This window comes from Neofelis nebulosa, chromosome 4 (assembly GCF_028018385.1).
Source record: "Neofelis nebulosa isolate mNeoNeb1 chromosome 4, mNeoNeb1.pri, whole genome shotgun sequence".
Taxonomy (NCBI): domain Eukaryota; kingdom Metazoa; phylum Chordata; class Mammalia; order Carnivora; family Felidae; genus Neofelis; species Neofelis nebulosa.
The window spans coordinates 117,051,648-117,064,519 of record NC_080785.1 but is presented as its reverse complement, the minus strand read 5'-3'; the positions used below and the strand labels follow the sequence as shown (position 1 = coordinate 117,064,519).

General features: G+C 38.0%; 1 protein-coding gene across 5 annotated transcripts in view; it reads left to right on the top strand.

Moving 5' to 3' along the window:
- The window catches only part of ATG7 (autophagy related 7), a 249,423-nt gene that overhangs the window by 115,457 nt on the left and 121,094 nt on the right, over positions 1 to 12,872 (top strand). For all 5 annotated transcript variants that reach the window (XM_058725980.1, XM_058725977.1, XM_058725978.1 and 2 more), the window contains one exon: positions 4,122 to 4,244. In XM_058725980.1, coding sequence (XP_058581963.1) covers positions 4,122 to 4,244 — 123 coding nt within the window. The remainder of the gene's footprint in view (positions 1 to 4,121; positions 4,245 to 12,872) is intronic.

The following is a 12,872-nucleotide window of genomic DNA, read 5'->3' as shown; positions in this document are numbered from 1 at the left end:
GCACATAAAGGGAATACTAGAAAACCCTTGCATGATTAAATATGCCCCTGGAGGATTAAGTTTTTCCACATATTTTTGAAGCCAGAGCTATGAATAACGTTTCAGCATTTAACTTTCTGTACATCCTGATTATGGGGGAGGCTTTCACTCCTACTGCTCTTGCTGTTAGTTTTTCTGCTTTTCAGATTTGTAGCACTGCGAATTATCTGTGGAAACATGGCTTGAAATCTGAAAGGTTAATTAAGGTCCAACATAGTATCATCTCTGGAATTATTCCAGGTTTTTTTTCAAAGTTTTTGTCCATTTTTCCAACCTGTTCTTCTTTTACCTTACTGCACACCTGGCACAAAATACCTAGTTGGTGAGCTTAGTCGTTTAGAAATAAGTGATCACTAAGCACACAGTATTTATCATTTTGAAAAAGATCACTTAATTTTCATGCATTTTTCCTAAGATAAAATTCTGGTTTGTAAGCAATCTCTTTATTCCTGAGGGATTCAGTTACCAAGTGCCTTTTTATCCAGGCATAGGGTGGTCAGATTAATTTACTGGAGCTAATCAGCCAAAGGCTCAGCTTTGTGTGCCTTGAGGCATTCTGGTCACCCCTTGCTCCCCCTTAATCCCTGTGTACCTCTTCCCTGCAGGTCTTAGGTTAACCTTCCTTGGCTTCTTTCATAGGTATTCAGCAGCCCCTTGATTTCCTTGACGTCTGTGGTACCTTTATCCTGTCCCCAAGCTTACATAGGTCCTTAACCACATTTTCCCCCCAAACTTCTATTTTCTGTCCTGAGCAGGGGCCTCCACTTCCTTTCTCACATTCCCCATGCAGCTGTGCCAGACCATCACCACCCTCCTCAAGCTCTGTGGTCCACCTCATCCCCTTCTCTGGCAGCAGGTGACAGTACTGCCTCCTGTCAGACTCCAGAACTTGTCAGCCCCCAGTTCGCTACTCTCCTAACTCACCACTACAGCTGCTTTGCTTCCTGTGGCTGAAGGAGGGCTCCCCTCTTTGCTCCAACTTCATCAGGCTTTAGAGTTCTTCTTCCTCTTGCACGACCTTCCTCCAGCATTAGGGGGGAAATAGAGATTTTACTATTATTTAAATAAGTCACGCATGCCCCTGGTTTTAAAAATTCAAGCGGTATAAAAGAATTTACAGGGGCAACTACTTGATGCCAGTTGTATGTGTGTATTCTTCCAGAGATCTTATATGCATGAACAAGCATACACACAGGTCACATTTCCCTTTCTTCCTCTTTCCTCCTCTACCTTTATTTCAAAAACATTAATACTAGATGCTTGGTCTGTACATTGCTTTTAATATATCCGTATGTCTTGGAAATAGGTTTATATCAATACTCTAGAGCTACTCCATTCTTTTAATGGATCTAGACTATGCCCTTGCTTGTAAATACACCATAATTTTGTTAATCAGCCCCCTATTAAAGAGTCATTGCTTCTCATCTTTTGTTGCTGCAGTGTTTCAGTGAGCATCATTACACGCTGATTTTTTTTTTTTTTTTTTTTTTTTTTTTGCCCATGAAGAACTGTATCTGTGTGAAAGGTCTTTGAAATGGAATTGCTAGATCGAAGAGTATATACATTTTTATTTCTGAATGGATGAATTTGTAAACTTAATTAACTAATTAATTAATTATGGCAGCTTTGTTCACAACTGCCAAAGCTTAGAAGCAACCAACATGTCTTTCAGTGGGTGAATGGATAAACAAACTGTGGTACATACAACAAAAGAATATTACTTACCACTAAAAAAAAAAAAAAAAAAAAAAAAGACTATTGAGTCATGCACAGACATGGCAGAACCTTAAATGCATGTGACTAAGTGAAAGAAGCCCATTTGAAAGGGCTACAAACTGTATGACAGTCTGGAAAAGGCACCATTATGGAAATAGTAAAAGGGTCAGTGGTTGTTAGGCTGGGGTGGGTGGGAGATGACTAGGCAGAGCACAGGGGATTTTTAGGGTAGTGAAAATATAATGATTGGTATATATCTATTCTCCCCCTCTCCCCCCATTTTTCTGTTTCTAATATTACTGCTTTTCCAGCCTTTCTATTCATGTGTAATTGATTTCTCGGATTTCTCTTCAGTGTCTGCTATCTTTTTGATACATTCATCTCTTTATTTCCTCTGAGTTTTGACACGATTTCTGAGATATTCGGCTTTACTGTTTCCTTTCTAATTTTCACAATTCCTGTGATCTTTGAATTTTTAAATATGATAATCATTTTTTTTTCCTTCTAAGAACTCATATTGTTCCCCTGTCAAGACTGTGGGCCTTTAATCTTATTATTGAAGAAAAATATATATACAAAAAGGTACTTGATGGCTTTTTACAAAGTACACCAACATCCAGATAAAGAAACAAATAGTATTCCTTGTGCCCCTTCTATGTATAGTTCCTCCGTGGGTAACCACTCTCCTGACTTAGATTCATTTTTTGTCTGTTCTTTTTTTTCTTTTTTTTCTTTTTTTCCCAATATATGAAATTTATTGTCAAATTGGTTTCCATACAACACCCAGTGCTCATCCCAAAAGGTGCCCTCCTCAATACCCATCCCCCACCCTCCCCTCCCTCCCACCCCCCATCAACCCTCAGTTTGTTCTCAGTTTTTGTTTTTTTTTTTTAAATTTTTTTTTAACGTTTATTTATTTTTGAGACAGAGAGAGACAGAGCATGAACGGGGGAGGGGCAGAGAGAGAGGGAGACACAGAATCTGAAACAGGCTCCAGGCTCTGAGCAGTCAGCACAGAGCCCGACGCGGGGCTGAAACTCACATACCGCGAGATCGTGACCTGAGCCAAAGTCGGATGCTTAACCGACTGAGCCACCCAGGCGCCCCTATTCTCAGTTTTTAACAGTCTCTTATGCTTTGGCTCTCTCCCACTCTAACCTCTTTTTTTTTTTTTTTTTCCTTCCCCTCCCCCATGGGTTTCTGTTAAGTTTCTCAGGATCCACATAAGAGTGAAACCATGTGGTATCTGTCTTTCTCTGTGTGGCTTATTTCACTTAGCATCACACTCTCCAGTTCCATCCACGTTGCTACAAAGGGCCATATTTCATTCTTTCTCATTGCCACTGTCTTTTCTTTTTTTTTTTAATTTTATACATATAAATGTAACCATACAGTACATATTGCTTCCCTCTTCTTTTGTTTAACATTATGTTTGTGAGAGTTATCTCTGTTGTTGCATGTAGATATCATTATTTTCATTGCTAAGTGATATTCCATTGCATAAATATACCAGTTTGTTCATTCATTCTACTATTGATGGACGTTTGAGTAGGATCTAGTTTGGACTATCATAAATAGTGCTACTATAGACACTTTGGGTCTTCTGATGCATACCTGAATACATTTTGTTATTGGTACATATATCTAGGAATATAATTGCTTGATCATAGGGCATGTAAGTGTTAAGACTCTAAAGTAGCTCTCCCATTTTGCATTCCTGTGAAAATCCTCGTTGTTCTACCTTCTTGCCAGTACTTGGTAACTTCTTTTTAATTTTAGCCATTTTGGTGGGTTAAAGTAGGAATTCCTTGTGGTTTTAGTTTTCGTTTCCCTAATCACTTGTAATGTTAAGCAACTTTTCATATGTTTATTGGCTATTTGGATATCCTCTGTTGTGACATGCCTGGTGAAATTTATTTTTACCTTGTTAAACTATTCTGTTATTTAAAAACATATGGCTAGCCAGTAGATCACATTTCCCATCCATTGGTCCCTCTTTTCCTTTATCCCTTTTAATTTTTTTCTTGGTTCTTCTCTGGCCTGTAATTTTTTTTTCCTAAGAAGTGAAATTTAGAATCAGGTAACCATAGCTTTTCTAGAATTTTTAGTAAGTTTGCATGAAACTTACATTTTATTTGAGAAAAATTATCATCTGAATTGGAAGATGATATTGTCATTCTTTCTAAGCAGGGGAAAATGGTAAATACTAAGTCCTCCCAATGTTTGCCCACCAGATTGCATTATTATCCTCATATTTAATTTCTAGTTTTAGTTTCATTCTTGATAGGTGCTTGTAGAAGTGAAAATTTTATAATACGCTTTTAAATCCTACAACACCCTTTTTAAAAAAATTTAATGTTTTACAGGTTCTTGATCAATATGAACGAGAAGGATTTAATTTCCTAGCAAAGGTGTTTAATTCTTCACATTCCTTCTTAGAAGACTTGACCGGTCTCACATTGCTGCATCAAGAGACCCAAGCTGCTGAGGTAAGAATAAAGCAAGCTTTCTGTACTGAGGACTGATGTGTTTGAAACCTACTTGATATTCAGATTTATGGAAAAGTAGGGAAGTGGTTAATTAGGATTTTTTTTCCCTTAGAACAAACATCACTAAATAAGTCTGCTAGTTATCAGAGGAGAATGGACCTTCTGAAATTGCTGTATGTTCATGTGTGCAGATTGTTGTATAGTAGGTGCCCAATGTACATAATTAAAGGGAGTATAGCTTACTGATTTTCAGGCACCTCTGGTCCTTTCTGAAGAACACCATGCCTGTAGCCATTGGAGAGTTGGCTCTAATGTCCATAGCTCAAAATGTAAGACAGGGAAGACTGGGTTCTGGCCATGTTCAGAGAGAATATGCCTGGCTTTTATTTCATGATTGGATGCATCTTCTTAGGCCACCAAACCCTACCGTGAATGGCTTCTCCGGTCACAACCTGATAGTTATGCTTTGCTTGTCAATTAGAATGTATTGCAAATCTTAATTTCCTTAACTTTCCTTAATTTGCTTGACCATAGGGCAATATGTGTGTGTTAATTTTCCTTAATTTCCTTAACTTCTTCAGAAGTTCTTAGGAAAAATGGCCTGTCTTAGCATTTCCACAAGCTACATAAGGAAAACCTTGTGTGCCTGTGTCCTGCAGGAGTGGAACACTTGCAAAGAGGCCTTTAGTCCTATAGTCCTATTTATTGATTACCACCCCATTCCCACCCTTGCCCAGGGTTGTGTGTCTTCACTGTTGGGACAGGCCCCAGTGGTCACTGAGTAGACATTCAGGCCCAGTACTGGACTAGCTGGTGGCAAACTAAAGCTGCTGTTGGGCAGACTGGGGCTAGCCTTGAATAAGGGTGGAACTGCCAGAGTCCAATCCTTTGACACTCTCAACAGACTGAGGTGAGAGTTGTAGGCACACCCGAGAGGCAAGATAGTACATCTCTAATACGACTTTTAACACTGAAATCAGTTCTGGGGTACCTGGCTGGCTTAGTCGGAAGAGCACGTGACTCGATCTGGGGGTCCTGAGTTTGAGCACTGCTTGCCGTGGTATCCTCTGGGCAGTCAGTAGATACAGTATCCAACTTACAGCCAATAGTTAGACCCACGCAGAGTCTCTCAGCTTCAGTCTCAGAAGATGAATGGAATCTTTGCTGAACTTTAAGAGACTTTGAGATTTTCCCCAGAACTGTGATTGGTTCCCAGAGGGTTCAGAATGTTATGGTGGTCATGGCCACTGTATTATCCTTTGAGCAGCACTGTACTGCCTGATGATAAGGGAAAAATAACTTACAGGTCTTTTCCACCATGCAATTGTTTGACTAGTTGGCTGGGGGAATATTTCTACCCAGATAGAAACAATTCTTCTCTTTTGTTGGCTAGATGAATTGCAACTTGAAATTGACCCCAAATCTCACCTTTTAAAACAGAGCAGATGCGGGGCGCCTGGGTGGCGCAGTCGATTAAGCGTCCGACTTCAGCCAGGTCACGATCTCGCGGTCCGTGAGTTCGAGCCCCGCGTCAGGCTCTGGGCTGATGGCTCGGAGCCTGGAGCCTGTTTCCGATTCTGTGTCTCCCTCTCTCTGCCCCTCCCCCGTTCATGCTCTGTCTGTCTCTCTCTGTCCCAAAAATAAATAAAAAAAAAACGTTGGAAAAAAAAAATTAAAAAAAAAAAAAAAAAAAAAAAACAGAGCAGATGCTAGGATAATGGACAGATTCCTTGATAAAATCTGGCTTGTTTTGCATTTGAATTGCATTAATAGCCTTTTCAAAGAAGGAAGAGAAAGGGAAGTTTAAGAGAGCAATAGTGACTAAATAGATGGTGGGGCAGCAGGGGACATGGCTTCATCCACAAGCCTGAGATTGCTTTTTGAAGTTTTCCTCCATTAAATTATATTTAGAGGTTTGGAATCATAAGCCACACATCAAATTTTTGATTAGAGATGGTAGACTGTTTGGCTTGTGAGCCAGATATGGCTTGCAGGTGTGTTTTGTTTGGCTTGCCCTGTGTGTTAAATCCTGAATAAACTCAACATTTAAAACTTGTGAGTTTTGGGGCGCCTGGGTGGCTTGGTCGGTTAAGCGTCCGACTTCAGCTCAGGTCATGATCTCACGGCCCGTGAGTTCGAGCCCCGCATCGGGCTCCGGGCTGACAGCTCAGAGCCTGGGGCCTGTTTTGGATTCTGTGTCTCCCTCTCTCTGACCCTCCCCCGTTCATGCTCTGTCTCTCTCTGCCTCAAAAAATAAATAAACGTTAAAAAAAAAAAAATTTAAAACTTGTGAGTTTTGCATAAAAATCTGAATTTTCCCATTTCTGACTTCTTTGAAAAATCAGATCTGGTGTGCCGAGGCCTGCATTTCTTAATAGTGTTGGTTAGCTGGAATCAGGATACAAATTTTATAGTTAAATAATGTACTTTATATGAAATTTATTCTGCATGAAAAGGAAATCTTCTACACTTGTTCCTTACCACCCAGTTTCCTTCCTAGAGACAAACACTGTTGTTGGTTTTTGCCCAAAGGTATTTTCTAGGTGATATTCTCCATTTAAATGATGCTCTTGAGCTAATAACCCTTCCAGTATTGGAATTTGGAATCATTATCTTGGAATTTAGAATCCTTCCATTCATTAGGTTGTCTTTTAGTTTTGTAGATTGTTTCCTTCACTGTGCAGTAGATTTTTATATTGATGTAGTCCCAACAGTTTATTTTTGCTATTATTTCCTTTGCCCCAAGAAACATATCTAGAAAAATGTTGCTACATCCCATCTTAGAGAGATTACTGTTTATGCTCTGTTCAAGGATTTTATGTTTCAGGTCTTGTATTTAGTTCTGTAATCCATTTTGAGTTTATTCTTGTGTATGATGAAAGCAAGTGGTCTAGTTTCATTCTTTTGCATGTAGCTGTCCAGTTTTCCTGGCACCATTTGTTGAAGAGACTGTCTTTTTCCCGTTGTATATTCTTGCCTCCTTTGTCAAAGACCAATTGACCATATAGTGGGTTCATTTCTGGGGTTTATGTTCTGTTCCATTGATCTTCATGTCTATTTTTTTTTTAATTTTTTTTTTCAACGTTTTTTATTATTTATTTTTGGGACAGAGAGAGACAGAGCATGAACAGGGGAGGGGCAGAGAGAGAGGGAGACACAGAATCGGAAACAGGCTCCAGGCTCCGAGCCATCAGCCCAGAGCCTGACGCGGGGCTCGAACTCACGGACCGCGAGATCGTGACCTGGCTGAAGTCGGACGCTTAACCGGCTGCGCCACCCAGGCGCCCCCTTCATGTCTATTTTTATGCCAGTACCATATTGCTTTAATTACTAGCACTTTGTAATAGAACTTGAAATATAGAATTGTAGTACCTCCAGTTCTGCTTTTCTTTTCAAGATTGTTTGGCTATTTGCAAACTTTTCTGGTTTCATATAAATTTTAGGATTGTTTGCTCTAGTTCTGTGAAAAATGATGTTGGTATTTTGAAAGGGATTGGACTAAATCTATAGATTTCTCTGTGTAGTGTAGACATTTTAACAATATTTGTTCTTCCAACCCATGAGCATGGAATGTCTTTCCACTTCTTTGCATCATCTTGAATTTCTTTCATCAATGTTTTATAGTTCTCAGAGTCTTTCACCTCCTTGGTGAAGTTAATTCCTAGAGATTTTATTGTTTTGGGTGCAATTCTAAATGGGATTGTTTTCTTATTTTCTCTTTATGCTGCTTCGTTATTAGTGTATAAGAATGCAACAGATTTCTGTACATTGATTGTGTGTCCTGCAACTTTACTGAACTCATTTATTAGTTCTAGTAGTTTTTTTTTGTGGACTCTTTTGGGTTTCTTACATAGAATATCATATCATCTACAAATAGAGTTTTACTTCTTTTTTACCAATTTGGATGCCTTTATTTCTTTATGTTGTCTAATTGCTGCGGCTAGGACTTCCAGTACTATGTTGAATAAAAGTGGTGAGAGTGGGCATCCTTGTCTTGTTCCTGACCTTAAGGGAAAAGCTCTGGTTTTTTCACCAGTGAGTATGATGTTGGCTGTGAGCTTTTAATAGGAGACCTTTATTAGGTTGAGATATGTTTCCTCTAGACCTACTCTGCAGAGGGTTTTGTTTTTGTTTTTATCATGAATGGATGTTATACTTCATCAAATGCTTTTTCTGCATCTATTGAAATGATGATATGGTTTTTATCTTTTCTCTTATTGATGTGATGTATCATGTGGATTGTTTTGTGAATATTGAACTACCCTTGCATCTGGGAATAAATCCCACTTAATTGTGGTGTATGATTTTTTTTTAATGTATTGGATTCAGTTTTCTAATATTTTGTTGGGGGTTTTTGTATTTATATCCATGAAAGATATTTGGCTGCAATTCTCTTCTCGTAGCATCTTTTTCTGGTTGTGGTATCAGGGTGATACTGGCCTCATAGAGTGAATTTGGATGTTTTCCTTCCTTTTTTATATTTTGGAATGGTTTGAGAATAAGTATTAACTCTTCTTTAAATGTTGGGTAGAATTCACCTGTGAAGTCCTGTATTTTTTTGTTAGGAGGTTTTTGATTACTATTTCAATGGCTGGTAATCAGTCTGTTCAAATTTCCTGTTTATTCTTGCTTCCGTTTTGGGAGGTTCTGTGTTTCTAGGAATTTATCCATTTCTTCTGAGTTGTCCAGTTTGTTGGCATACAGGTTTTCACGATATTCTTTTATAATTGTTTATATTTCTGTGGTGTGGTGGTTGTTTCTCCTCTTTCATTGGTGATTTTGTTTAATGGGGTTCTCTTTCTCCCTCTCTCTTTTTAATGAGTCTGACTAGAAATGTATCAATTTTGTTGATCTTTTCAAAGAAACAGCTCCTGGTTTCATTGACTTCGTCTATTGTTTTTTTAGTTTCTTTATCATTGATTTTTGCTCTAATCTTTATTATTTTCTTCCTTTTGCTGGGTTTGGGTTTTGTTTGTTCTTTTTCTAGCTTAGGTGTTAGTTTAGGTTGTTTATTTGAGATTTTTCTTGCTTCCTGATGTAGGTCTGTATTGCTGTAAACTTCCCTCTTATAACCACTTTTGCTGGGGACGCCTGGGTGGCTCAATCAGTTAAGCACCCGACTTTGGCTCAGGTCATGATCTCATGGTTTGTGGGTTTGAGCCCCGCATCAGGCTCTGTGCTGACAGCTCAGAGCCTGGAGCCTGCTTTCAATTCTGTGTCTCCCTCCCCTGTCCATGATGTGTCTCTGTCTCTCAAAAATAAATAAACATAAAAAAAAAGAACCACTTTTGCTATATCCCAAAGATTTCGACTGTTGTTTTCATTTTTACTTGTTTCCATGTAATTTTCAATTTCTTCTTTGATTTCTTGGTTGACCCATTCATTGTTTAGTAACATGTTATTTAAAGCCATGCGTTCATGCTCTTTCCAGATTTCTTTCTTGTGACTGATTTCTGGTTTCATAACATTGTGGTCAGAAAAGATGTATGGTATGACTTCTCTTTTTTTTTAATTTGTTGAGACTTGTTTTGTGGCCTAATATGTGATCTGTTCTGGAGAATGGTCCATGTGCACTTGAAAAGAATGCATATTCTGCTGTTTTAAGATTGTATGTTCTGAATATGTCTGTTAGATCCTTCTGGTCCAGTGTGTCATTCAAAGCCATTGTTACCTTGTTGACTTCCTGTTTGGATCATCTGTCCATCAGTGTAAGTGGGGTGTTCAAGTCGACTACTATTACTATGGATTATTTCCTTTATGTTTGTTATTAAGTGTTTTATGTATTTCACTCTTCTAAATAGGACTGTGTTTTAAGGTAGTGCTCAACAGAAGACCTCATAACAAGAAAACTCATTGCCTTACATTATTTTACATTACTGTGAAAAATATGTATGTGTAAATAAACATATATATCAAAAAATATATACATATCTGTGTGGAGGTAGAGTTTTGATTTATATATTTGATTCCCAGTGCATTAACAGGTATTGAGTAATGAAAATACAAAATTCTGCATCCTGTATGAAAACGTCCCAATTTATTTATTTTAGCAATGCAATCAAGAATGCTCAGTTCTCATCTTGGGCTGTTTTTATACTTCAACACTCAAATTGCAAAACATTCAACCAGATAATTATATATGATTGTATACTTTTATATATTGTTTATAAAATATGTGTTTGTACAAATACTGTTTTTTATGACAAGAATTACTGAACATCTTTAAAAATTTTGATAGCAAAGCCCTGTGCTGGTAACTGAATACGAAAGTTAATGAGATGAACTCATAGTCTAATATAAGAAACAGATGTAAATAGTGCATTCTAATATCATCACAAGTATTTTAGCCATTTATATATATTAAGTGCTCAGAGAGCAGTTACTCCTGCCTGGGGAGTAGCACGCCAAGGAAAGTTTTATATATAAGGAAACAAGTTTGCAGTTAAATTTTAAAATTTAATTATTTTTTTAATTTAATTTTTTATTGAGTGATAATTGACATACAACATTATATTAGTGTCAGGTGTTCAATGTAATGATTTGATATTTGTATATATTCCAAAATGATCACCACAATAATTTTAGTTAACATCCATCACCAGTTAGGGGTTTTTTTTAGTTTTTTTTTTTTTTTCTCATCTGGCTTTTTATAATTTTTTTAACTTAAATTTTAGTTAACATACCGTGCAATATTAGTTTTAGGAGTAGAAGTCAGGACTCACCACTTAAATACATCACCCAGTGCTTATCACAACAAGTGCCCTCCTTAGTACCTATCACCTATCTAGCCTATTTCCCACCCACCTCCCTCTGTCAGCTCATAGTTTGTTATCTATCATTAAGTCTCTTGTGGTTCATTTCCCCTTCCTATATGTTCACCTCTTTTGTTTTTTAAATTCCCCATATGAGTGAAATCATAAGGTATATGTCTTTCTCTGAGTGACTTATTTTGCTTAGCATAATACATTCTAGCTCCATCTGTGTCATTGCAAATGGCAAGATTTCATTCTTTTTGCTGGCTAATTAATATTCTACTTTATATATGTACCACATATATACCTCCTTATCCATTCATCAGTCGATGGACATTTGGGTTCTCTCCATAGTTTGGCTATTGTTGACAGTGCTGCTATAAACATTGGGGTGCATGTACCCCTTTGAATCTGAATTTTTGTATCCTTTGGGTAAATACCAAGTAGTACATTGCTGGATCATAGGGTAGTTCTATTTTTGGTTTTTTGAGGAACCTCCATGCTGTTCTCCAGAGTGGCTGTACCAGTTTGCCTTTCCACAACAGTACAAGTGGGTTCCCCTTTCTCTGCATCCTGCGTCAACACCTGTTGTTTCTGGTGTTGTTACTTTTAACGATTCTGACAGGTATGAGGTGGAGTCTTTATTGGCTTTTATTTGTACTTTCCTGCTGATGAGTGATGTTGAGCATCTTTTCATGTTAGCCATCTGGATGTCTTCTCTGGAAAAGTGTCTATTCATGTCTTCTGCCCATTTATTCACTGGGTTATTTGTTTTTTGGGTGTTGAGTTTGATAAGTTCTTTATAGATTTTGGTACTACATCACCAGTTATTTTAAAGGATGAGTAGGCTATCTTTAAAAATAAAAATGGGTAGGGATGGGACACCTGCTGGCTCAGTCAGTTGAACATCTGACTCAGGTCATGATCTTGTGGTTGGTGGATTTGAGCCCTACATTGGGCCCACTGCTGTCAGCATGTCAGCGCAGAGCCTGCTTTGGATCCTCTGTCCCCCTCTCTCTGCCCCTTGCCAGCTGTGTTCTCCCCAAAATAAATAAATACATAAAATTAAATTAAATTAAAAATAAAATAAAATAAAATAAAATAAAAAGAGTAGGGAAAGAGAAGGGAAGTGGAGGAGGGCATTCTAGGCTGAATAAAGGTCTCAGAGGCTAAGAGTCTTTAGTGTGTTACTCAGAATCTTGAGCATGCAGTTGGAGCCAGAATTATCTGAAATCAGATGAGGTGTTCTTTTTTAAATTAAAAAAAATGTTTGTTTAATGTTTATTTATTTTTGAGACAAAGAGAGACAGAGCATGAATGGGGGAGGGTGAGAGAGAGAGGGAGACACAGAATCTGAAGCAGGCTCCAGGCTCTGAGCTGTCAGCACAGAGCCTGACGCGGGGCTCGAACTCACGGACTGCGAGATCGTGACCTGAGCCGAAGTCGGATGCTTAACTGACCGAGCCACCCAGGTGCCCCAAGGTGTTCTTTTTTAAATAACTGCTTTATTGAGTTGTAATTTATATACCATGAACTTTACCTTTTAAAAAAATGTACAATTCAGTGGTTTTTAGTGCATTCAGACTTGTTGTGCTACTCTTACTACTAAGTTTAGAACATTTTCATCACCCAGAAACAAACTTCATATTCACTCAACAGTCACTCCTCATTCCCCCTTCCTTCCAGGCCTGGCAACCGCTACTGTACTTTCTGCATGGATTTGCCTATTCTGGACATGTCGTGTAAATGAAATCAAATGATATGGGGCATTTTGTGTCTGCTGTCTTTAACTTGGCCTGATGTTTTCAAGGCTCATCTATGTTGTAGCAAGATAATTCTCCTTTCATTAAAGAAAGAAAAGTTTTGATGCTATTAA